Source organism: Cornus florida, unplaced genomic scaffold, assembly GCF_030987335.1.
Source record: "Cornus florida cultivar Cherokee Brave unplaced genomic scaffold, ASM3098733v1 CherokeeBrave_3.0.0_Hap2_Chr04, whole genome shotgun sequence".
In the NCBI taxonomy this organism is placed as follows: domain Eukaryota; kingdom Viridiplantae; phylum Streptophyta; class Magnoliopsida; order Cornales; family Cornaceae; genus Cornus; species Cornus florida.
In genome coordinates this window covers 4,933,018-4,959,989 of record NW_026775574.1, presented here as the reverse complement: position 1 = coordinate 4,959,989, position 26,972 = coordinate 4,933,018, and the positions used below count along the sequence as shown (strand labels likewise).

At 40.9% G+C, this 26,972-nt stretch overlaps 2 protein-coding genes and 2 pseudogenes across 3 annotated transcripts; all 4 read right to left on the bottom strand.

Annotated features, from left to right (window-relative positions):
• Positions 1 to 11,560: 11,560 nt before the first annotated feature.
• Positions 11,561 to 16,219, bottom strand: LOC132304651 (rust resistance kinase Lr10-like; annotated as a pseudogene).
• LOC132304650 (rust resistance kinase Lr10-like) lies at positions 15,702 to 17,836 on the bottom strand (annotated as a pseudogene).
• A 743-nt stretch (positions 17,837 to 18,579) lies between these two features.
• Positions 18,580 to 20,868, bottom strand: LOC132302571 (rust resistance kinase Lr10-like). The gene is made up of 3 exons (XM_059799471.1): positions 20,029 to 20,868; positions 19,880 to 19,951; positions 18,580 to 19,781 (listed from the first exon to the last, which is right to left on the bottom strand). The coding sequence occupies exons 1-3, from the start codon at positions 20,732 to 20,734 to the stop codon at positions 18,625 to 18,627; spliced, it is 1,935 nt and encodes a 644-aa protein (XP_059655454.1). The 5' UTR covers positions 20,735 to 20,868; the 3' UTR covers positions 18,580 to 18,624.
• Positions 20,869 to 23,310: 2,442 nt separating this feature from the next.
• Positions 23,311 to 25,789, bottom strand: LOC132302573 (rust resistance kinase Lr10-like). Of its 2 annotated transcripts, XM_059799473.1 has the most exons (4): positions 25,519 to 25,788; positions 24,991 to 25,365; positions 24,558 to 24,581; positions 23,311 to 24,474 (listed from the first exon to the last, which is right to left on the bottom strand). In XM_059799473.1, exons 1-4 carry the CDS (start codon positions 25,721 to 25,723, stop codon positions 23,432 to 23,434), a joined length of 1,647 nt encoding a protein of 548 aa, XP_059655456.1. In that variant the 5' UTR covers positions 25,724 to 25,788; the 3' UTR covers positions 23,311 to 23,431. The 2 variants fall into 2 exon arrangements, with proteins under 2 accessions (XP_059655456.1, XP_059655455.1); XM_059799472.1 differs by having other exon boundaries at positions 24,991 to 25,789.
• Between the last annotated feature and the right edge of the window lie 1,183 nt (positions 25,790 to 26,972).

Sequence of the window (26,972 nt, the reverse complement as noted above, 5' to 3'; positions counted from 1 at the left end):
ATCTTCAATTGGCGCCGTCTGTGGGAAACGCATGAAAGTTTGGTTGATCAATGAGGAGTATCGAATGGATTCAAACCAATTCGGTTGATCGAGACTCGATCTTGCGGATTTGAATCCAGATCTGAGCGATTGTGACCTACTCTGGAGGAATTACGATTCTTGAAGCTTTGGCAGGAGTGACTTCAGATCTACGCAACCACGAGTTGCTCGATTGTGGCAGGATCTGACGGATTTAGAGTTCAGACAATTCAGATCTTGTAAACAGTGAGCATAATTCGGAGAATTAGAAGCCAGATCTAAAAATTCCTACTCACGAAGCTCAGATCTACTCGCGAACTTGAGATTAATGCCTTTACTCCGTTCGGGAATAATGATAGGTGAAAGCTCCAATCCGATGGAGGCTGTCCAGCAAACAAAGCTTGAAGAGTTGATGAACTTGATTGAAGCTCTCAGAAAAGAAAATGCAGAATTGAAAGCTGGACTGCAGCATCGGCAAATACCCGCAGTTTCGCATCCGCTTCCGGTCGGAGAAGGAGGTGTTCCATCTAGTATCGCGCATCAAGGCGATCAGAACGAGAACAATCAGTCAGCTCACCACCGTGATGAAAGGATGATGGACAATTTGCCGCCAAATGTTCGTCGAGTTGAAGATCACGAAGGCTCGACTCACGTTGATCCGCAGCGGGAAAGGTTTGACCGAGAGGAAGTGATGGAGGTAGATCGCCGTCGAGTAGCGTCGCCTTGGCAGAGAGAGTTCATAGAGGAACGGTCGTTCGATCCGTCTTACCGGCCCTCCATGGTTACTGTCACTCATCACGGTTCGGAGGGCAGAACCGTAACTCACAGAGCTACCGCTGGACTCCAGAGAGAGAATGAAGCTCTCCGATCCGCAGCTCGGACGGTGGATTCACCATTCACCGACGAGATCTTGAATGCGCCGCATCCAAGGAAGTTTGCTATGCCAGTCTTTATTCTGTTTGACGGAACAATCGATCCGATCGATCATGTGTATCATATCCAGTTGAAAATGGCCCTGAATACGGAAAACGACTATTTAATGTGCAAATGCTTCCCTACAAGCCTGGCCGGACCGGCGCTCAGCTGGTTCAAAAACTTGCCTAGGAGCTCCATTGGCAGTTTCAGGGACCTGTGCGATCGGTTCATAAGCCAGTACTATGGGAACAAACGCCCGCCGAAGGACATCTCGAGCCTGTTCACGATGCGGCAACACAAGGACGAACGGCTCCAGGCCTTTCTTACCAGGTTTAATCTCACTAAGAGTATGGTAATCGAATGCCATCCCTCTACGGCAGTTCAAGCCTTCAAGTTAGCCATGACACGCGGAACTCCGTTTCACACCAGTCTGGTAGTGAATACGCCAGCTACCATGGATGAACTCAATGAGAGAGCCGATGGCTTTGTGCGCCTCGAAGAAGAGGAGGCAGCTAATGCTCGGACAACGTCGCTTGTGTCGACCGAGGAAAAGTCCAAGGCAAAGATCAGGCAGAAGCAGGCTCAGCCGCAACGTCAGACCACTTGGAAGGCCGAAAAAAGGTCCAGGGAGGAAGAGTTGATTACTCCGCTGAAGGTCACTCTGGCGAGGTTGTATCAGGAGAACAAGGACAAGTTTCATCCACCACTGCCAATTAGACAACCCCTCGAACAGAGGGATCAAACTAAACATTGTGCTTTTCATTCTGATTTCGGACATCAGACTAACGAATGCAGGAACCTGAGGAGGCAAGTGGAGATGTTGATAGCTAGAGGGGAGTTTGCGAGTTATGTTCAAGGCTCGGCGATGGAGCAGAATCGACCAGTGGAACAAATAAAAAGGAGTCATAAACAAAGCTCCCACAATTCGCAACCAGTTCGTATAATCAATGCTATCCATGGTCGACCCGAGCCTAGTGAAGAGCCAGATGAGCTGCTACGGGTGCGCCTGCGGCAGGCGCAGATGAAGAAAAGGGTCGGCAATGTGACCACTCTACACCAACAGAGCCCGTCAATGCAGATAAAGTTCGACTGGATAGACCTGCAGCGTGTTCAACTGCCTCATGACGACCCGTTGGTAGTCAGTTTGACAGTGGCAGATTGCTTGGTGCGCAGAGTTCTGATCGATCCTGGGAGCAGTGCGAATGTTATGCCGAGGGACACATTTGACAGGCTCGACATTAAACCAGAGAGGCTCAAGCCCACCGGAAATCCCTTATTAGGGTTCGATGGGAAGAGGGTGGAACCCGTCGGGATGGTGGAAGTAGAAGTTCAAGCTGCAAAGCGAGCTCTTATGGAAACTTTTGTGGTTGTGGAAATTCACCCCTCGTATAATCTCCTGATGGGAAGAGGATGGATTCACAGAGTCCGAGGTGTACCCTCAACTCTGCATCAGGTCATGAGGTGCCTCGGGCCCGATGGAGATAAAGTGATAGACATTCGGGGGGATCAGGTCGCAGCCAAAGAGTGTTATTCCGTCACACTAAAGCATGCTGGGAAAGGAAAGGCGCCCGTTCGGTCGACAAGCCCCAGATAGCAATTACAGGAACCTCCACTCGAGCAGAATAGGGTGGAGGAGTCAGCCGACTTGACCGAGGAGCCCCTTCTGGATGTGCAGATCGATCAGTCCAGGCCAGAACGAACTACCAGAGTGGGTATAAGACTGACCAGAGAAGAGCAGCAAGAGCTAGTGGATTTCTTGTCCCACAATGTCGACGTATTTGCATGGAGTCACCTCGACATGCCTGGAATTAGTCCTTCCGTATCCTGTCATTCCCTGAATGTCAATCCTAATTTCAAACCAGTGAAACAGAAGCAGCGAAGATTTGCTCCAGAACGTAATCAGATCATAACGGAAGAAGTCGATAGGCTGCTTGATGCGGGATTTATCAGAGAGGTGCACTACCCTGAGTGGTTGTCCAACGTCGTTGTGGTGCAGAAGAAAAATGGGAAATGGCGAGTATGCATTGATTTCACCAATTTGAACAAAGCCTGTCCGAAGGACAGCTTCCCGTTGCCTAAGATTGATCAAATGGTGGATGCCACCACCGGGTATGAGCGTTTAACCTTTCTGGACGCATATTCAGGTTATAATCAGATTCCTATGGACCCCGCAGATGAAGAAAAAACTTCTTTTGTCACCGAGCGAGGAACATACTGCTACAAAGTTATGCCTTTTGGATTAAAGAATGCGGGAGCAACTTATCAACGACTTGTTAGCAAAGTTTTTAAGAATCAAATGGGTAAGACTGTCGAAGCCTATATTGATGATATGGTGGTAAAGAGTAGGAAAAAGGATGATCATCTGAAGCATCTGCAAGAGGTATTTGATGTACTAAAGCGATATGGGATGAGGCTCAATCCGACCAAGTGCTCGTTCGGTGTGAGTTCCGGGCAGTTTCTGGGACACGTGGTCAACCGCAGGGGCATCGAAGTTAGCCCCGCTCAAGCAGAGGCTTTGATTAAGAATGCCGAGCCAAAGACGATCAGAGAGGTGCAAGCCCTAACAGGACGAATAGCTGCATTAAGTCGATTTATTTCAAAGTTGTCAGACCACTGCAAACCATTCTTTGACACGATTCGGAGCCATGGAAGGCAGGTCTGGGGGGATGAGCAACGACAGGCATTGACTCATTTGAAGCAATATATGCAGAATCCACCAGTCCTGTCAGCCCCAGAACCGGAAGAAAAGTTATTTCTATATCTTGGAGTATCTGGTGTCGCGACGAGTGCCGTTCTGATTCGTTGCAAGGAAGGGGTGCAATACCCGGTATTTTATGTAAGCAAAACACTGATGGAGGCAGAAAAAAGATACTCAAAGGCCGAACGGGTGGTACTTGCACTTGTAAATGCAAAAAGAAAGTTAAGGCATTATTTTGAATCCCACCCCATAGCTGTTCTAACAACTTTCCCAATCAGAACGCTCATGCACAAGCCAGAGCTCTCGGGCAGAATGACAAAGTGGGCCATAGAGTTGAGTTCATTTGACATAACGTACGAGCCGAGAACAGCTATTAAAGGGCAAGCGGTGGCCGATTTCCTACTAGAATGTGATGCCGAAGATACGGAAGAGGACCTTAGAAGCGGCTCTTGGAAACTTTTTGTGGATGGCTCCTCTAACCAGATGGGGGCTGGGATTGGGATCAAACTGCAAACCCCAGAGGGTACTTCCTTGAGCCAAGCACTCAGACTTGAGTTCCGAGCCACCAATAATGAAGCGGAATACGAGGCGTTGCTAAATGGATTAAAGTTGGCCAGAGAGCTACAGATCGAAAGTTTGACAGTGTATAGTGACTCGCAGCTGATTGTTCGACAGGTAAATGGTGAGTACGCAACCAAGGATGACATGATGGGGGCATATCGTTCTGCCGTTCTGCGTAGAGCCAAGGACTTTGCAAAGATTGAATTCATACAGTTGCCGAGGGAACAGAATGCAGATGCAGACCGTTTAGCATGCAGTGCTTCGAGTTGCGGTGAAACATTGGCGAGGGTGATTCCAGTGGGAATAGTGACCCAGCCGTCCATTTTCGAAGAACCGATGGACTCGGACCCTTGGCAAGTCAACGTCATACCGTATGAACCGAGTTGGATTGACCCAATCATTACCTATATTCGAGATAGCGTTTTGCCTATGCAAAGGGATGAAGCTAGGAAACTCAAAAAGAATGCTGCCAAGTACGCCATCGTGCGGAACCAGCTGTACAGAAGGTCCTATTCTGGCCCGTACTTGAAATGTGTCACCCCCGCGGAGTCGCAGCAGGTATTGCGAGCTATTCATGAGGGTGTGTGTGGCAATCATTCTGGGGGAAGATCGTTAGCGCATAAAGCAATGACACAAGGGTATTTCTGGCCAAACATGTCAAGAGATGCGGAGGAGTTCTCTCGAAGGTGCGATAAGTGCCAACGATATGGACCAATGATCCACCAACCACCTGAGGAATTACACGTAATGGCCTCGCCTTGGCCTTTCGCGCAATGGGGGATGGATGTGGTCGGTCCTCTGCCAACTGCAAGAGCTCAGAACAAGTATGTGTTACTGGCCACGGATTATTTCACTAAATGGGTGGAGGCAGAACCGTATCCTAGCGTGACTCAGACTCAGGTGAGACGATTTATCTGGAACAACATTATCTGCCGCTTCGGTGTTCCCAAAACAATAGTCATGGACAATGGCACAAACCTCGACAGCAGGCAAGTAAGAAAGCTGCTGGAGGAGTATGGAATCAACCAGAAGTTGGCTGCAGTAAGTCATCCTCAGGCTAACGGACAAGCAGAAATCACAAACAGAACCATTTTCGCCTGCATTAAGAAGAAGCTGGAAGATCATAAGGGGAAGTGGTTGGATGAACTCCCGAACGTTCTATGGGCTTACAGAACCACCCCAAGGCGGCCGACTGGGGAGAGCCCGTTCGCAATGGCGTATGGTACCGAAGCAGTTATACCGGTTGAGCATTTAGTCCCCACTATCAGAAGCTTAGCATGGAGTCGAGATCAGAACGACAAGATGTTAAGATTGAACCTCGACATGATAGACGAAAGGAGGGACGCAGCGGCTATAAGGCTAGCATCGTATCAGCAAGTGCTGGCGAATAGTCACAATAAGAGAGTAAAACACAGGGATTTTGCCCCGGGCGATCTGGTTCTGAAAAGAAAGGTGGGGATGGTCAAAAAAATGATGCCACCCTGGGAAGGCCCATACAGAATTGCAGAAGTCATTGGCAAAGGGGCATATACGTTGGAAACCATGGCGGGAAAGTTGGTCAGCAAGCCCTGGAACGCCACGTCTCTGAAGAGGTACTACCAATAGAAGCTAAGTTCTGGCTTTAATTGGATGTTATTTGTTGTCAATCAAATACGTATGAATGAGCAAGTTACTGGAATTTACAAAAAAAAGAATTTTCTTTTCCAATGGTCGACTATAAAAATTTAAAGCCAAGTGGCAAGTGGCATTCTAGCCGAGCGCCAGGCACTTAAGCAAGATAAGTGGCAGCTGGCACTATAAGCCGAACGCCAGACACTTGCTAAAAATTTAAAGCCAAGTGGCAAGTGGCATTCTAGCCGAGCGCCAGGCACTTAAGCAAGATAAGTGGCAGCTGGCACTATAAGCCGAACTCCAGACACTTGCTAAAAATTTAAAGCCAAGTGGCAAGTGGCATTCTAGCCAAGCGCCAGGCACTTAAGCAAGATAAGTGGCAGCTGGCACTATAAGCCGAACGCCAGACACTTGCTAAAAATTTAAAGCCAAGTGGCAAGTGGCATTCTAGCCGAGCGCCAGGCACTTAAGCAAGATAAGTGGCAGCTGGCACTATAAGCCGAACGCCAGACACTTGCTAAAAATTTAAAGCCAAGTGGCAAGTGGCATTCTAGCCGAGTGCCAGGCACTTAAGCAAGATAAGTGGCAGCTGGCACGATAAGCCGAACGCCAGACACTTGCTAAAAATTTAAAGCCAAGTGGCAAGTGGCATTCTAGCCGAGCGCCAGGCACTTAAGCAAGATAAGTGGCAGCTGGCACTATAAGCCGAACGCCAGACACTTGCTAAAAATTTAAAGCCAAGTGGCAAGTGGCATTCTAGCCGAGCGCCAGGCACTTAAGCAAGATAAGTGGCAGCTGGCACTATAAGCCGAACGCCAGACACTTGCTAAAAATTTAAAGCCAAGTGGCAAGTGGCATTCTAGCCAAGCGCCAGGCACTTAAGCAAGATAAGTGGCAGCTGGCACTATAAGCCGAACGCTAGACACTTGCTAAAAATTTAAAGCCAAGTGGCAAGTGGCATTCTAGCCGAGCGCCAGGCACTTAAGCAAGATAAGTGGCAGCTGGCACTATAAGCCGAACGCCAGACACTTGCTAAAAATTTAAAGCCAAGTGGCAAGTGGCATTCTAGCCGAGCGCCAGGCACTTAAGCAAGATAAGTGGCAGCTGGCACTATAAGCCGAACGCCAGACACTTGCTAAAAATTTAAAGCCAAGTGGCAAGTGGCATTCTAGCCGAGCGCCAGGCACTTGCCGTACAAACACACAGCGAAGCTAATATAAAAAGAAAAAGAGAGAAAAGATATATATGTACTGAAGATAAGTTGAACAGAGCACAACACATAGAGAAAAAGAGTTCGGCCATTTCATTAATATTGAACATTTAGTTTACAAAAGAGAGATGTCCATCATTACAAGAAGATATGAACTGGAAGAATTCGAAGGAGCCCTAGCTAGACGCCTCAGTACCAACAGCATCCTGGTCTTGCCGACTCGCCTCCGCGGCCCCATCAGCCGCCTCACCTTCATGAGGTGGGGAATCCAGGTGAATAACTGAGTCGTTCGGCTGGGGTTCAGCGTCAGCAGTGGCTACAGAGGGAGCCACGGTTGACGATTGGGGAGCGGTCAGTGGCAGAGCGGTAGGAGGAACTGTGATGATCCTTGAGGATGCGATGTCCTGGCACTCATCAAATATACGTTCCGCTTCGGTGGGTTCTGGGTCGACATAGACCCCCAGAGGTTCGATCCCCAGATCCTTGTCTACCTCATCCGGAGTGGAGCTGGTCTGTCCCTCATCCGGAACCCGGTCGGCGAAACCTTCCCGGAATCCTTGAGCATACCGAAGAGCACCGACCCTGGAGAACCGAGCGTGAAGGGCCAGCATCCCACCACCCACTCTGCTGATAGCGTCGATCAGAGCGGTACGCTCGTCCAGAGCTCTTTTTTCAAAAGCCATCCGAGCAGACTGTTCATCAGCTAGAAGGCGTTGGAGTTCTGCCTTCTCTTCTCTGAGTGATTCCTGCTCAGTCTGCCAGACGCTCTTCTCAAGATGGAGGGCGTCCTTCTCATCCTGAAGGGAATCATTCTCCTTTTTCAGGACATCTCTCTCTTGCTCGGCTTTGTCAAGCCGAACCAGCACCTCGGTATTCTTCATGGCAAGGAGGTCGTTTTCTTTATTAGCCACCTCCAGGCTGTCAGAATACTTTCGGGCCCTGGCGTTCCCCATTTCCACCTGCTTCTGCATGGCCATCATCCCGAACAATGTCTGCATAGGTGCACAATAAGAACGGTTAAACCAATAGTCAGAACGGGCGAAGGCAAGACCAAGTAATATAAGAGAATTCATGAGTTAGAAAATAAAAGTCACCTCCATAGCAGATTGGGGAAAGCGACTGAACACGTCCTTCTGGGAAAGGCCCTTTGCCGCCTCAATGTCCTTCGGAGTCCACATGCTCCTGTAGTAGGCCATAGCGGTCTGGCCATCCTTCAGTATGGTCTCGTTCGGTTTCACGAACGTCCCATCCGTTCGGGTGTACCGAGGGGCCCATGGCGGTAAGCTGGGGATAGAAGGGGGGCCTGAAGCAGAAGCAGAGCCACCAGCTGTAGGAGGCCCAGAGGGAGAAGGAGCTCTGATCGCTCGGTGCAAGAGAGTACCCGGCCCAGAGACTCGGGTCCTTCTAATGAGAGGCTCCTCCTCAGGATCGATTTCACTGTCAGGATGAGACCTTTTGCCTCGCTCTTTGTCCCGACCGCCCCCCGCAGCAGCAGGAGCTATGGTAGCTGGGGAGGGCGCGTTCTGGTTGGCAGCAGGGGCGCTGGCAACAGGGTTAGTAGCCACTGCGCTCGGGACAATGTCAGATATGGTGGCTGAAGAAGAAGCCGACGCTGGAGAGGAGGTCGCCCCAGCAGCAGGAATAGCTGGGGGAGTATTTTTCCTCCTGCCAAAAGAGGGAATCTGCAGTCTGCTCATATTGTAGCCGAGTGATGAGAGCGCAAAGAGGTTGTCTGAAGTGAGGAGGTCTGAGCAGGAAGGAATATCGTTCAGAACGTATCTCTTCAAGTAGTTACTCCTATCCCTGCAAACACTGTAGCTCAAGTCATCACAAGGTATTCCCAAGGAGCGGCATAAGTAAGTGCAAAAACGAGGAACGCATGTTTCACAGGGGCAGTCATGTTTATGGGATTTGAATTTTTTATAGGAGGAGACAGAGCAGACACCAAAGGCGCTCGGGATTGGGTAATCCTCTGCAGCTGGCGAAGACCAAGCCCCACTAATGCCCACTATGCTATCCCTCCAACCCTTTTCAGATTTTATTGTGTCAGTGCATATGGACATCTTCTCGAACGGGTAGAGGTGGTAGAAGGGCTCGTTAGTACGGATCTTACTGACCTTATAGCACAGAAGGAGGTCTATGAGGTCAAGGTCCAGATTTCTGTCACGCATCAATAAGAGCATAACAGATATAATCCTAAAGAAGTTGGGGTTGACCTGCAGAGGGGATATCCCCAATCTATTGAAGACGTAACTAAAGAAAGGGTGCAGAGGGAACCTAACAACATTCAGTTGAAGGTTCGTGAATAAGACTTCGCCGGGCAGGAGGCCGGCGCCGGTCGTAATATTAACGTCTTGGGGGCAAACCCTAACTTCGATGTTGTCAGGAAGTCTAAGTCTCATACGAAGAACACCCAGATCTACAACCATGGTGGAAGTGCAAGAAGAATCTAAAAGAGGGAAAATGGAAGCCTGCCGAAAGTAAAAAGAACGAAACTAACCTCGGAGGACTGCAAGATCGCTGGGAGAATGACTCTCGAAGGATTTCACCGGAAAAGGCTTAGCACAGTTCTAGAAAGAGGGAGATTTGGCTGATGATGGAGACGGTAAAGGGAAGTGAAGTGGAATTCTAGAGCATTATAAAGGCAAGGGGGCCCGAGGGCCGAAGCGTCGGGAAGGCAAGAAATCCCTCGAGCCCCGGAACATTGATTCTGGATCTGACCGTTCGCTCCCCCACGTGGTTATCTCGAGCCGTCAGCGTCATGATGAGACGCCATCAATAATTACCCCTTATTAAATAAGGGGCAATTATGGGGGCAGTTGAGGAGGCCCCGGATGACATGGGCCAGGTCCGACTCGCAAAACACAACCTTCAGTCCGAACAGCTGGGTCAGCCCATAGAAAGACACTGCCATATGGGCCGAGCGGGAGTAAGCCCATCAAGGGTGACCAGGGCTTACAGAGGAATAGGCCCAGGTCCAGCAATTAGTAAATATCTTGTAAATATCTTGTAAATATCTTGTAAGTATCTATAAATAGGAGTTGGAATGAAGAGGAGGGGGATCTTTTTGGGGGTTGAGGTGTAAGAATTCTAGAGAGAGAAAGAATAGAAGGAGTTTCTTGCATCTTCAATAATAATTAAATTAATATAATAACCCTTTTGTAAAATATTATAAAAGGGTAGTTTTGAAATTATAAAAATATTACTTACGCACTATCATTTTTCTCTAAATCTTTTCAATTTTATTTATTTACTTAATTTTTTTTTTTTTTAAGAGAACAGCACATCTCTCCCAATCCTTTCTTTTATCTTTACTAAAAGCTATCCAAACATGATTTCCATTATTATTATTATTTTTCAAATCTCTCCAAATCCATCCATCCAAACAAAACCTTGCCTTTGAGGGAAAAAAAAAAACTGGCCTTTGAGAAAAAAAAATCACAAGAAGTATCTTAGCATACACTGGCGATTTTTTTTACCGAGGGTTATTAAAGGGCCCGAATTTTATAAATATTTTCCGGGTAGTCTTTCAAATCCGGCTGCCGGAAATGTCTTAATTTTGGCGGTTCCCCTTCGCGGGTTGTTTGGCGCCAAGAGAAAATAAAACATAGCTCGGTAAATACACACCCTCTCTCTCATCTGGACAGAACTCTCAAGACTCCATACAACTCTCTCTCTCTCTCTCAACAGAAGTCTCTCCCTCCCGTCCCTGGTTCGCAACAGTAGGGTTCCTCACTCAATCGCAATTGTAGGATTCTTGGCTCAATCAGGTTTTTCCACTCACTCTCTCTATATGTATACATGTGTGTGTATATATATATAGATGTAAATTATCGCCACGAGTTCTGTGAAATCACTCGAAATGATTTTGTTGTTGTATTTGAAAATTGAAATAATTTATGTTTTAGCTTTAACAAATCCATAATCAATTGAATGCATTTCTTCAGTGGATTTCGAATAATTAGTTAATTATTTGATAGATTTTAAGAACAACCATGGTGTGATTTATTGTTCGAAATTTTCATCCATTTATTTCTATAGATTAGGTTTACATTGTATTCTCTGATTTTGTTTCTATAAATAACTTTAATTTGATTCAATGCCTGCAAAAATTCATTAATGCTTGTGTTAATTTCATCAGGAATTGAAAAAATGCAAAATGAATTTTCCACTTGCAATTATTTGATCTTAATTCTTTATATCCTAGACTTTGATACAAAACATAAGTCAGTGTAGTTTGATGAACACAATTTAGGCTGAAGCCTCCTAATGTACTTGTTGGATTTTAAGCTACTTTACTCTTTTGATTACCATAATTAACAACAATTTTTTTATTTTCTACTTCTCCAAAATAAAGGATTAAACTTTAATACAAAGATGATAGGAATGACGACGATATCACCAACTAATTAAATGTTGACACGTAAGAGATAGGATTATCACCTTCTTTTCTCTCCTCGAGCGACAATCACTGTACTCTCTTCTCTATTATTTCCTACACTTCCAAATAATAGTTAATAGATTGGTTTCCACTAGGCCAAGAACAAAATAGACTGATTTATTATTCCGTGTAATTTGAGAACTGCATTCAAGTTTTTCTAACAAAAACGTACTTCCAATATAACCTTTCGAAAAAGAAAAAGAAAAAAAAATACTTCAAATTATCAAATATTTCATTGAGATCAAGTTGATCCCATCTGATCAGCATGTTGAGAAACAGAAGGCTTTGCAGGTATATCTAAACTTTTTGGTCACCTTCTAGCATTTGAACCACCACTGCCATGGAAGGTCTGTCCACCGGACTCCACTGAATGCACCAAAGCGTGACAATAGTAATCTTCTTCACATTGCAATCCAAGTTCTTTACCTTGGCTGATTCTGTCAATCCATTCTAGAAAATATTTTTCGCTCTCTTTTTCAATGGTAACATCAATGTCATTCCTGCACCCAACCATTTCTCTCGACAACATTCCATAGCTATAAAAATCAGACTTATAAGAAACATGCCCAAAGTTCCTTGAGAAGAGCTCGGGTGCTATGTACCCTGCAGTTCCTCCAGCAGCTGTCATAGATACAGCACTTTGGTCTTTTGAACATAGCTTCACTAGTCCAAAATCTGAAATCTTGGGCTGGAAATTGTGGTCCACCAAAATGTTGTGAAGCTTAATATCAAAATGAAGGATCCTTTGGTTGCAGCCTTGGTGCAATTACTGAATTCCATGAGCAATGCCAATTTGAATTTGTTGCAACTTTTCCCAATTCAAGGGACGATGAGAAGATTGATCTTTGTTTGAGAAGATGAACTTTTCAAGAGATCCATTGGGCATGAACTCATAAACAAGAACGCATCTTGTCCTTTCATAGCAAAATCCTAAAAGGCTAACCACGTTGAAATGGCGTATCCTACAATCTACATATAATGGCAACTTCATTCATGAAGTCTTCTCCATTTCCTTTCAAGTTCTTGAGCATTTTGAATGCAACTGGTACTCCATTGTCAAGCTTCCCTCGGTAGACACATCCATAAACTCCTTGTCCTAATGTGTATCTGATTGGATTGGGTCTTGTAGTTTGCTAGGAATTTTTCTATCTTGACTTGAGTCTCTTTATCATTGTCAGATTTTAGATACTGGTAGATTAAAAGTATCACCATGGCAAGCAAGATAGTGCCTCCCACACTAGTGCCTGAAATAACCAAAAGCATAAACAACATTGTCTTAAGAGTTTATGTTAAATTAAGAAAATTAATTTCTTGGGAAGAAAATCTAACCTATAGCTATTGGAATATGGCAACCTGCAAAATGTAAGCAAATTGGAACTAGTAACTGATACACTTGCATATTAGAATGATCCAATTTATGATGTTAGAGAATGATAGAAAGCATATCTAAATGTTTAGAAGCATAAATTCTGCTTAAAAATAGAGAATCCTATTGAATAAACATGCAAAAAATTCAGCTAGAAAGATGTTGCACCAAACTAGATTATATTGGAGCAAAAAGAAACCAACAAGACATATCTTAGTGCTGGTTCTACTCTATTTACGCTGTTACCCATATGTTTATAATCTAGATGGGATATCAGTCCGATCTTTCAATTCATCTTAACAAATTAGTTACATGTGCTCAACTTTGGAATTCAATTCAATTGATGGAGGAAATGGATGTGGTGAAAATCCCTACTAATTCTGGAAATTGTAGAATCCTGAAGGCCAAGGATCCTACTTGGAAGACAGCAGGAAAATACTTGCATTCACTTTCCACCTCTACTTTCAAATTACCTACTTAACAAGTTTTCAAAGAAACAGAAATGTTGATAACTTCCCTCTAGACCTAGCTGCTATTGAAGCTCCATCTACAAATAGACAAGACTTTTTCTTAGTGTATACGAGTTCTTGAAAGTAAGAAACATATGCTTTGGTAACTATTCTTAATAATGCTTAACAAGTGCTTGCATTTAGATGTCAAGTGTATGTTAAGATGGAAAATATATATAGCAGCTACTTTGGGATCTGGGACTAGAACAGATTGTTTAGTTGCTTGCCCTGTTGAAGCCACAATAATTCCCTGCTGTTTCATAGTCGAAGCATCCAACATCATACCACCACCACTCATCCATGAACTCAAATGTGAGACTTTTCAGTTTTCTGCACAACTGGAAACATAATCTTTTGAGTTAGTTGATTTTGCTGATCTCCCTTTGCAACATACAAATTGAAAAAGTCACCGGTTTACAACGATTCAACATCTAACACAAAGTCCCAGAGAAATGACATAGAAAAATTGACACAAAATGTACTACAATAGTTTGCCATTTCCTATTGACTCACACAAACAATTGCAAATGACCAAGGAGTTTGTCAAACATGTATGTCTTTCTTCTTATACATTGCAGAACTGGTATTTTACTTATCCATAGTTTTCTCCAGTAGCTCTTCAGCATAAGGTTTCTAACAGAATTACTCTCAACCCAGGCATTACTACCCTGACCACGCTCTTTACAAAGCTCCAAAGCCACCCATTAAGCTGACTTTTGTGAGAAAACAGCCCTCTTATCATATCTCCATACCATTTGGTCCTCTGTATCCACCACACTAAGTGGAATTTGAAGAATTTCCTGATCATCAGAATGACAGAACACTTGAGAAATTGTTGAGTAGGCTCAAATATGATTGTGTTGGTATATGAGTGGTGAGTTATGGATATGGATTAATGAAATGGTGAGTCATTGTTCTGGTCAATGAAAATGGGTGGTCAATATGTGTACGTGGCAGTGAGTGATTATAAGTATTAGCTAATGAAAAAAAATATAAAAAATTAAAACATGGAGCTTTGGAGATCAACTTTCAAATTTATGGAGTCAAAGTCAACTGTTTTTCAAAGTCATGGAAATTTTAAAAAGTCCATGAGGATATGGAAAAATATTATTCATTTACCCAAACTACCCTTACTATTTTCCGAAATATTTCAGTCTAACTATAGGATTAAAAAATGTGATTTTGAGGCCCTAAACTACTGAATTCGGCCAAAAATCAGCATCAACTACTAACTAAAGCTAGTAGGTTTTGTGTATAAGCTAGTAGGTTTTGTTTATTAGGTTGAAAACGGACTTGTCGAACATTCTGTCCTAGTATAGTCCCATTTATCTAGTATAGTGACATTCTGTCCAATATATATCATTGCTTCTTTATTACATATATATCTAGTATAGTGACATTTTCTCAACTCTCTGCTCATCCAACCTTACCCTCCCTGCCCTGATACTAGAATTATTTGATCTTAATTCTTTATTTTCTTAGAGTTGATACAAAACATAAGTCAATGTAGTTTGACGAACAAAATTTAGGCTGAAGCCTCCTAATGTACTAGTTGGATTTTAAGCTACTTTACTCTTTCGATAAACAGAATTAACAATAAATTGTCTATTTTATAATTCTTTTCCCTTCCTTTCTCCCTTTACTAAGACCATTTCCAATATAAAATGCCATTTTTGCATGCCAAATCTATATTTTGAGAGGAGTTACAATGTCAAAATGCTATATTTTAGCAATTCTGCTCCAATGGTGCATTTCATCCAAAATGCTATTTTTTGACACAACAACCATTATTTTTCAACTACCATTCCCAATTACAATTTTCAACAACTATTTTTTTTTTTTTTTTGTGAGTGTTTGTATTTTATTTAGCTTATTTGCTTATTAAAAATAAATAAATAAAAACACTGACATCTATATATATATACAAGCACAATAGACATATATATACACACACATATATATATATACACACACAACAGACATATACATATATATACACACAACACTGACATATATATATATATATATATATATATATATACACACACAAGTACAACTGATGTATACACAAGCCCAACACCAAATTGGCAGCCCATGCGAGAGAGAAGAGAGAAGGAAGAGAGCAATAACAGATTTGGCAATGGCTATATGTTTTGTCATATTTGGCACAATATTTGGCAAAGTTATATTTTGGCATGCCATTGGAGAGCCCATTTTAAACCCATATGCTATATTTTGAAAATAGCAGCCCATTGGAGTTGCTCTAAGACTCCCAAATAAGGGATTAAACTTTAATACAACGATGATGTCACCAAGTAATTAAATGCTGACACGTAAGAGATAGGATTATTGCCTTCTTTTTCCTTCTTTTCTCTTCTCAAGCTACAACCATTATACATTCTTCTCTATTATTTCCAACACTTCAAAATAAAAATTAATAGATTGGTTTTCACTAGGCTAAGAACAAAATAGATTGATTTATTATTCCGTGCTGTTTTGGAACTACATTCGATATTACCTTCCGGGGAAAGAAAAAAAAAAAAAACTTACAACCAATATTTCATTGAGATCAAGTTGATCCCATCTGATCAATATCTCAAGGAAAAAACCAAAAAAAAAAAAGGCTTTGCTGGTATCTCTAAACTTTGCAGATCACCTTCTAGCATTTGAACCACCACTGGTCCAATGCCATGGAAGGTATGTCCACCGGACTTCACTGAATGCGCCAAAGTGCGACAATAATAAGCTTCTTTGCGATCTCTTCATCCTCTTCTATCTCAACTTGCAATCCGAGTTCTTCACCTTGGCTGATTCTGTCGCAAATCCATTCTGGAAAATATTTTCTCTCATTTTCAATGGTGACATCAATGTTATTCCTGAACCCAACCATATCTATCAACATTCCATAGCTATAAACATCGGACTTATAAGAAACATGCCCAAAGTTCCTTTAGAAGAGCTTGGGTGCCATGTAGCCTCCAGTTCCTCTGGCAGCTGTCATAGATACAGCACTTTGGTCCTTTGAACAGAGTTTGGCCAGTCCAAAATCCGAAATCTTGGCTGGAAATTATGGTCTACCAAAGTGTTGTAAGGTTTAAAATCAAAATGAAGGATCCTTTGGTTGCAACCTTGGTGCAAATACTCAATTCCACGAGCAATGTCAATCGCAATTTCTTGCTGCTTTTCTGAATTGAAGGGGCAATGAAAAGATGAAAATTTCAAGAGATCCATTGGGCATGAACTCATAAACAAGAGCTCGTTGTGTCCCTTAATAGCAAAATTCTAAAAGGTGAACCACATTGAAATGGTGTATCCTACCTATAGTAGCAACTTCATTCATGAACTCTTCTCCATTTCTTTTAGAATTCTCGAGCATTTTGACTGCAACTAGTACTCCATTGTCAAGCTTCCCTCGGTAGACACTTCCATAACCTCCTTGGCCTAATTCGTGCTTGAAGTGACCAGTTATTTTCTTGATGTCATTAAACGCATTTATGGCTGGATTGAAGGTCTTGTAGTTTGGTAGGATTCTCTATCTTAAGTTGAGTCACTTTATCATTGTCAGATTTAACGTATTTGTAGATAAAATATATCACCACTGCAAGCAAGATGGTGCCTCCCACACTAGCACTGAAGAAACCAAAAGCATAAACAACTTTGTCTTAAGAATTTATGTTAAATTAAGAGAATTTCTTGGGATTTGGTAACCTGCAAAATGTAAGCAAATTAGAATTAGTAACTGATTCACATCACATATATATTAGGATGATCCAATTTATGTTGTCAGAGAATGATAGGAAAGCTTTTCTAAATGTTTAGAAGCATAAATTCTCCTTTAAAATAGAGAATTCTACTGAATTAACATGCAAAAGGATCAATTAGAAAGATGCTGCACTAAACTAAATTAGATATATATTAGAGCAAAAAGAAACCAACAAGACATCCAGTAATGCTTCTACTCTATCTACTCTTTTACCCATACATCTATAATCTTCATCTGAGCAACTATTTACATGCCCTTGACTTTGGAGTTCAATTCAAGTGATGAGAGGAAATGGAAATGGGTGAAAATCCCTACTAATTCTGCAAATTGTAGAACCCTAAAAGCCAAGGATCCTACTTGGAAGACAGCTGAAAAACCAGTTGCCAACTGGAGAGAGTAGTATTGGGAATCGATTTTACAGTGGAAAATACTTACATTCACTTTCCACCTCTACTTTCAAATCACCTACTTAACAAGTTTTCAAAGAAACAGGAATGTCAATGACTTTCCTCTAGACCTAGCTGCGATTGAAGCTCCATCTAAAAATGGACAAGACTTTTTCTTAGTGTATACGACTTCTTGAAAGTAAGAAACATATGCTTAATAATGCATAACAAGTGCTTGCTTCATTGCTTTGGGGACTGGGACTAGAACAGATTGTTTCATTGCTTGTTCTGTTGAAGCCACAATAATTCCCAGTGTGTTCACAATGGGAACATCCGACATCGTTCCACCACCACCCATCTCTGAACTCTCCTGTCCTCAAGAGCCTCTCAATGGCTGTAATAGCTTTCTGTACGTTATTCCCATCAATTCCAATTTTAGCAGTTTAAAAGTTCTGTAATTTAGAGGCAGCTTTTTCATGGGTGCACCAGCATCCATTACATAGACTAAATCATCATCATCGCGTAAACAATCAATAGGTATCATTTCATCTACATCTACTGTAAATCTTTGGTTGCACTTCACAAGAGAAGAGTCCCTGGACAAGGTGTCCTTTAAGATCGAATTGGAGCGGGTAAAAGACATATAATCTTGCAATGGGCAATTCGTGTCGTGGAATTGCATTAAGTAAATCCTGCCATCAAGATAAGTGATTTCTTTCTAGTTGCAGTTACTGGAGAAAGGGAGGTGGAAGAGTGTGTTATCACCTGAGCATGATAATTCAAATCCTTCAAGGCCACAAAAGGATGGTTGAGTATTGAGCCTGAAAGGATATCTGATGTTTGGAGCTTTTTTGCTACATCTGGTTGGTGGACGTAGTTTAAAGAAACTCTCGTTAGTATTTCCACCCAAAGTTTATTGTTCCAGCATAAGTTGAGGGAAGGAAAGACAATTTTGCCTGGTAGAGGAGAGAGAGAGAGAGAATGTTCTTCAAATGATGAAGCCTGAAGACCAGTGATGCAGATTAAGATATTCCTCTAATTGAATCTCTTATAAACATGCAAAAGTACATAGACACATAAAAGGAATGTGGGGCTAAATAATACATGTAACCATAAACTTTTACTATAATAGATCTGCCGTTTTTATTACACAACAGATTGATGAGAATAAACATTTCTATCACCATACAAACATTCCTCTATGGACTCAGAAAATATCTCTGTTGAAGAATCCGATCGAGACTCATTGATAGACGCACGTTTGGGCGAACACATAAATGGCTTGGGAGGCATTTTCAAATCATCAATATTCCCTTCTAACATTTCCACCACTTTGGTCATTGAAGGACGGTCTGATGCCTTCATTTGGATGCACCATAGTCCAACCATACACAATTTTCTTGCAATCCCAATCTCAATGTCACTCACAGTTTCAAGCTCTAAATCTCCTCCCTTGTCAAGATTGTCATAAACCCATGATGGAAAGTAGACTTTGCTCTCACTTTTTGCCTTTTCATCTACATTCTTTCTTCTTCCAGCCATTTCCAACAATAACATACCAAAACTGTACACATCTGATTTGCTGGACACTGCTCCAAAATTCCTTGAAATCAGTTCAGGAGCTATGTACCCTATTGTTCCTCTCGTTGTACTAATGGACACAAAATCATTCTCCTTCGCGTGAAATTTGGCAAGGCCAAAATCTGCGACTTTTGGGACGAAATTTTGGTCCAGCAGGATATTGTGAGGCTTAATGTCGAAATGAAGAATGCATACATCACATCCACAATGTAGATACTCAATCCCTCTAGCAGTTCCTAGAGCTATTTCGAGGATATTCCCCCAACAAAACGACTGACCCTTTCCTTCCTTCGCGAAGATGTGTTTGTCAAGTGATCCATTAGGCATGTACTCATACACAAGAGCCCTTTTAGACCCCTCAGAACAAAATCCCGCTAGTTGCACCACATTGACATGGTGAATTCTACCGATTGTTGAGACCTCATTGATGAATTCTTCACCACTGAACTTTGTGTTCTCGAGCATTTTAACAGCAATCAAGTAACCACCAGGTAGTTGCCCTTTATAAACCGATCCAAACCCCCCTTGCCCCAATTTATCTCTGAAGTGGTTCGTCATTGCAACTAGATCAGTGTAAGAGTACCTTTTCGGCATCAAGGACTGCTGATTCTGTAGAAATGTCTCCACTTTATCAACCGGCTTTCGGTCTTTCCTGAACTTGTGAATTAGGAACACCAGAATAATGATTGGAGCGAGGATAAATCTAGCAATAAGTATAATCACTGCAAAAGCATGAAGAAGTGAAGGATGTTAAACCAAGGAAAATCAATCAGAATAGTCTCACATGTCACAAACTGAAGTTTCAGTGAGGATAATATACCAATCAAAAAGGACCCAAGTAGAGAAAAGGCGATCTTAACTATTGTGGAAATGATACCATCTGCATATGGACCTAACCAGAGAAAAATTAGGCTATACTTTAATGCAAGAACATCAGAACAAAGGTTAAGACAAGTTAGGACTACTGACCATAATCTGAACAGTAATAATCAAATGGTAATTCGAATTTAGCTAGATAGCAACTTTGATTGGATAGCTGGCAATCTCGGCACTCAACTGACCATCCCATATCGAACCCTGACTCCAGTAAATTCAGGATTGTATCATTCAAATCTCTAAAATCAATCGGAAGCATTGAGATAAATGAGCATCTCTCGGGAAGACTGGAGAGCATAGAACCATAAACAACATAAACATGGGATGTGTTTCCACCCATACAAGGAAGTTTTCTGTAAGTTGGATCAGTGATGATTCCGGAGCAGTTAATGAAACTGGCATACATAAAATTGAGTCCTATTTGTGCATCTTCGTAACGAATATCACTATCCACTACATCCGGGGATAGAGAATGGTATGGAAGATTGCAAGTTCCATTCACAAAATTAACATCAACTATGCGAATGGTACGCATTGTATATGAAATTCTCTTCACATAGTACCTTCCTGAGTAATATTCCAATATAGTTTTGTTGTCCTCGCATGAAAGTTCATAGTCGTGATCGCCACAGCTTTCTGGATCGCCTTTTAAGCGAAATGGGTAGCTGATGTTTTTGATATCTCCACATGAGGAAGAACAAACTTGTTGAAGTGATCTTGCTTGAGATTCAGCGAGGAATGAAAAAATCAATAGGGAAAAGTATGCAAGGAGTAGAGTCGGTGGGCTTTTACTTCCCATTGTTGTCTGTTAACTTCGGATGAATATTGGATATGAGAAATCAGGGAAGAAGAAAGTGATATTGTTGCAGAAACTCTATTATGGAACACCGTGACTCCACAATTTGTGAGATGGGCTTATTAGTATTAAAAAAATAGAATATAACTTTATTCCTTTTATTGATTGGTTCTAACTAAGGTGATAAAATTATTCAGTAAATAGATTTTAACTTTTATTTTTGTTTGAAAGAGGATGGGCTGATAATTCACCGTGTTAAAATTTAAATGTTTTTTTTTTTATTATTCAGACTTCTTGATATTTGTACTCGTTGCTGGTGGGCTGGTGGGGTCTGAATTCCATTAAACTTTATTGGATGGTACACTTTGGTAGCTGTATATCACTTTTAATGTCATCCACATGTTCTCTTACTAATCACAACCATGAAAATGGACTCCTTATTATAAAAAATTGGAAAAAAACGTAATCTTCAGAATGAATTAAATCTATTATATAAAGAGTATCCTAAAAAGATGCAGGTCTCCTAAAAACTTTTAGAGTATTATAGAAAGATGCATAAAGATTTTGGTGCTAAAACTCGTTGACTGCATAAATTAAATTTTTTTTATTTTGTTATTATTTTTTTCTTTTGAAAAGTGGACCAAATTAAATGTTGCCACCGAGTTTGATTGAAGTAAAGCACATAGTCAAACTTGGCTGCCTTATATTACAAAGACTGCGTTTAATTCCGTTGGCGCTTATGAAGCACGGACACGGATACGGGACACAGGTACGACACGATACGGATACGGCGACACGGCAATTTTTTAAAAAATAGGACACGGACACGGCGAAGATACGCCTATAAAATTATATATATATAGATATAGAGATATATAATTATATATTCAAAATATGATTACGAAAATCTTATACAGATAAATAAAACAATAACAAATAACAGAATCAATTTCAATAATTTTATCTCTGTTATAAGAAAAATATAGATAAGACAAAATAAAAAATAAATGAAAAATAAAGTTGATCCAAATTCCAAACGAAGATGTGCAAAAGAGACATAACTATAATGAACTAAATATGTATATGAATAAACATATATACTTTCAATCTTTCACAAAGTTTTGTTCATGTAACTTAAATATATATATCTTGTTCATGAAGAGAGATAATTGAAGAAGAGGAGAGACTGCGAGGAGTGAGAGAAAATAAATTTTGTCTCACAGAAGTGTCGGACTGTGTGTCAGAGCCTTGGACACGCGTATCTAATAAAAAATAATATTTGGACACTTTACAGAAGTGTCGGACACGTGTCCGAGCCTCCCACGGACACTCCTCCCAGGGGCTCCGTACCCGTGTCGGATACTTTTCGGACACCGACTCCCTTGTCCGAGTCGGGGTCCCGTACCCGTGTCGGATACTTTTCGGACACCGACACCCGTGTCCGAGTCGTCCGAAAAGTATCCGACACGGATACGAAATCCCTTAGGAGGAATGTCCGTGCTTCATAGGCTGGCGCCATCCATAATAAAGCACATAGTGAAACTTGGCTGCCCTATATTTCAAAGACTTTGCCTTTAATTTGGTTGGAAAGCACATGGTCAAACTGGGCTGCCCTATGTTACAAAGACTATGCCTTTGATTTCTTGGTGCCGTCCAAAATTCCACATCACTTGACTTATCCATATGCTATTCAAAACAATCACAATGCATGTGAGGCAGAAGACTTTATGTGCCTTGTGGTGGGGTATACAGTGCTTTAAGAGGATTGACATCATCATGAATTTAGCTTAAATATGTTTGAACAATTCTATTGTACTAGTGTTTATCGAGGTTCAGCTTAAATATGTTTGAACAATTTTATTGGACTTAGTGTTTATCCAGGTTTAGAGGTGCTTTTTGAAGATAGTTGAAGTCCGGGGTTTAATTCCGTATGTTGCCATCTGACATAAAAGGGACATTTTTTCTTTTCTTCCTTTTTATTCCTCACTCTTGAAGTACTAATCATGTATTTGTTTCTTGAAGACTGTCAAGAGCTTCTTTTTGCCCCCAAAATATAGAGTCATAGAATGGGCATTTCCATTATCTCTACTATTTTTCTTTTCTGAAGGTAGAATCATCATCTTCAGCTTTTCCCCCATAAGAAACATCCATAATCCTTGCTTCTTTACCATATATAGTATGGTGGCATTCTCTTAACTCTGCTCATTCAACCTTACTCTGCCTTCACTGAGACTAGAATTATTTGGTACAAAACATCAATTTAGTTTGATGAACATAATTTAGGCTGAAGGCTCCTTCTAATGTACTAGTTGGACTATAAGCAACTTTATTCTTTTGATTAACAGAATTAACGACGAATTGTTTATTTTCTACTCCTCTTCCCTTCCTTTTCTCCCTTAATTAAGACTCCCAAACGGTGATGCCAATGACATGGTATAACCAACTAACTAAACGTTGAGAGTATCACCTTTTTTTACTTTCTTTTCTCTCCTCAAGGGACAACCATTACACTTTCTTCTCTATTATTTCCAACGCTTCAAAAATATATATATATATTAATAGATTAGTCTCCACTAGGCTGAGAACAAAATAGACTGTAATATTATTCCGTGTGGCTTTGAAACTACATTCAAGTTTTTGTAACAAAAACGTACTTCAAATATTTCACTTAGATCAAGTTGATCCCATCTGATCAATATCTCAAGAAACAAAAGGCTTTGCAGGTACATCTAAACTTTTCAGGTCGCCTTCTAGCATTTGAACCACCACTGCCATGGAAGGTCTGTCTACCGGATTCCACTGAATGCACCAAAGTGCGACAATAGTAAGCTTCTTTGCAATCTCTTTATCGTCTTCTATCTCAACTTGTAATCCAAGTTCCTTACCTTGGCTGATTCTGTCGTAAATCCATTCTGGAAAATAATTTTCGCTCCCATTTTCAGTGGTAACGTCAGTGTTATTCCTGCACCCAACCATATCTATCAACAACATTCCGTAGCTATAAACATCGGCCTTATAAGAAACATGTCCAAAGTTCCTTGAGAAGACCTCGGGTGCTATGTAGCCTGCAGTTCCTCTGGCAGCTGTCATGGATACAGCACTGTGGTCCTTTGAACATAGCTTGGCCAGTCCAAAATCTGAAATCCTGGGCTGGAAATTGTGGTCTAGCAAAATGTTGTGAGGTTTAATATCAAAATGAAGGATCCTTTGGTTGCATCCTTGGTGCAAATACTCGATTCCACGAGCAATACCAATCGCAATCTCTTGTAACTTTTCCCAATTCAAGGGACAATGAGAAGATTGATCTTTCTTTGAGAATATGTACTTTTCAAGAGATCCATTGGGCATGAACTCATAAACAAGAGCGCGTTGTGTCCCTTCATAGCAAAATCCTAAAAGGTGAACCACGTTGAAATGGTGTATCCTACTTATAGTGGCAACTTCATTCATGAAGTCTTCTCCATTTCCTTTAGGGTTCTCAAGCATTTTGACTGCAACTGGCACTCCATTGTCAAGTTTCCCTCGGTAGACACTTCCAAAACCTCCTTGGCCTAGTTTGTGCTTGAAGCGGCCAGTTATTTTCTTGATATCATTAAACGCGTATCTGGTTGGATTGAGGGTCTTGTAGTTCTCTAGGAAATTCTCTATTTTGAGCTGAGTCTCTTTATCGTTGTCAGATTTCTTATATCTGTAGATAAAAAGTATCACCACGGCAAGCAAGATGGTGCCTCCCACACTAGTTCCTGAAGAAACCAAAAACATAAACAACATTATCTTACGAATTATATGTTAATTTCTTGGGAAAAAAGAAGGAAAAATCACTCACCGATAGCTATTGGAATATTGTAACCTGTAAAATGTAAGCAAATTGGAATTAGTACCTGATGCAGATATACATTAGGATGATCCAATTTATGTTGTCAAAAAAATGATAGGAAAGCATTTTAAAATGTTTACAATCATAAATTATCCTATTGAAATATGTTGCACCAAACTTAATTATATGTTGGAGCATAAAGAAACCAATAAGACATATCCCAGTAATGGTTCGAATCTGTCTACTTTGTTACCCATATATCAATGGTTCTACTTTGTCTCCTACGTTACCCATAAATGTACAATCTAGATGGAATGTCTGTCCAAACAATAGGTTTTATAGTCCTCTAAACAAACTAAGAGTTCTTAAAAGTAAGATCCATATGCTGTGGTAACTATGCTTAACAAGTATGTGTTAGATGGAAAATAGAGTGGCTACTTACTTTGGGGTCTGGGACTAGAACAGATTGTCTCATTGCTTGTCCTGTTAAAGCCACAATAATTCCCTGCTTTTACACAGCTGAAGCATCCAACAGCTTCCCAATTCCACCCATCCATGAACTCTCCTGTCCTCAAGAGCTTCTCAATGGCTGCCATAGCTGTATCTACACTATTCCCACCGACTCCAATTTCAGCAGTTTTAAAAGTTCCGCAATTTAGAGGCAGCTTGTTCATGGGTGTACCAGCATCCATTACATAGACTGAATCATTATCAACATTGCGTAAACAATCAATAGGTCCTATTATTTCTGCTCTTGCAGGGATTCTTTGGTTGCACTTCACAAGAGAAAATTCGCGTGCTAAGAGGCCGGAGTTGTCTGAGATGGAATTGGAGCGGTTAAGTGACATATAATCTTGTAATGGGCAATTTGATTCGGGGAATTGCATTAGGTAAAGCTTGCCATCGAGATAAGAGATTTCTTTCAAGTAGTAGTTGCCGGAGAAAGGAAGGTGGAAGAGTGTGTTGTTACCTGAGCATGATAATTCGAATCCTTCAAGGCCACAAAAGGCTGGTTGAGTATTGAGCCTGAAAGGATATTTGATAGTTGGACCTCTTTTGCTACATCTGGTTGGTGGACATAGTTTAAAGAAACTCTCCTCTGTATTTTCACCCAAAGTTCTTGTTCCTGCATAAACTGAGAGAAGGAAGACAATTATGCTTGGAAGAGGAGACATGAGAGAGAGAGAGAGAGCAAATGATGAATCCTGATCTAGACCAGTGATATATGCTTTTTTTATTTTTATTTTTTTATCTCATTAATCCAATAAGTCAATTGGTGCAGAGGACATGGTTAAATTGAAGTACAACGCATAGTCAAACTTGGCTGCACTATATTACAAACACTTGGCCTTTAATTTTGGTTAGTGGCATTTTACATATATCTTATTCAAAACAATCTTAATGCAGCTTTGATGACTTTTCTTTTCCACCTCTTTCTTTGGGACGACTATTCTCCCTTCTACAAGAGGAATCCCAGGACGTGGGTTGAGTAAACTAAAAAACCAAGGGCGGAGGGAGGGGTGGGTTGTGGTGGCTTCCGCCCACTCAAAAAATAAAAAATAAAATATTTAACTATACTAAAAAAAAAATTTAGTAATATTAACCTACCCCAAACAAGCCTAATAGGCTAATGCAACTTCAGAATCTGCGAGACTGCGGCTGCCAAATTGCCAATCCTGGTGTGAAAATCTGGTGTGAGAATCTGGCAGGACGTAAGGAGTACTGTATTTCATTCAATTTCTTGTCTTGTATTTCATTAATTTCATTCTTGCCTTGTATTTCATATCCAGGACCTAAGGTATTTTAATTTTAATGAATTCTGAGGTGAAAATTTGTGAAATAATGCTATATATGTAATATATTTAAAAACTCATAGATAAATGATTATAACAATTTTTTTTTTAAAAAAACTCATAGATAAATGATTATAACAATTTTTTTTTTTTTTAAAAAAAAAAAATTGTTCCAAAATTATTGTAATTTTTTAATTCTTAGGATTGAAGAATTGGATTAAAAAAAAAAATTTGTTCCAAAATTATTGTAATTTTTTAATTCTTAGGATTGAAGAATTGGATTAGAAATCTGCAGAGATTGAATGATTTGAATCTGACACAATTTTTATCAAACATGCCAAGCTTCTTGAAGATGGAAATATTTTCAGAACTAAAAAAGAAAAATCATAAGACTACTCGGTCTTGAATATTCTGAAGTTCCTTTATTTTCAAATTGCAACTCCCGTAAATGAGAGGCCAGTGATATAATTTGACTCTTGTAGGGAGTTTATCAAGGATAGCTAACCTCAAAGAGCTCTAAAGTTAATTCTTGAAAGGAAAAGCTCTAAAGTTACTTCTTGAAAATTAAAATACGTTTTGAGTGAATTCCGTAGTGTTGGAAGGGGCTTGCACTCTAGATTCTCAAATAGGA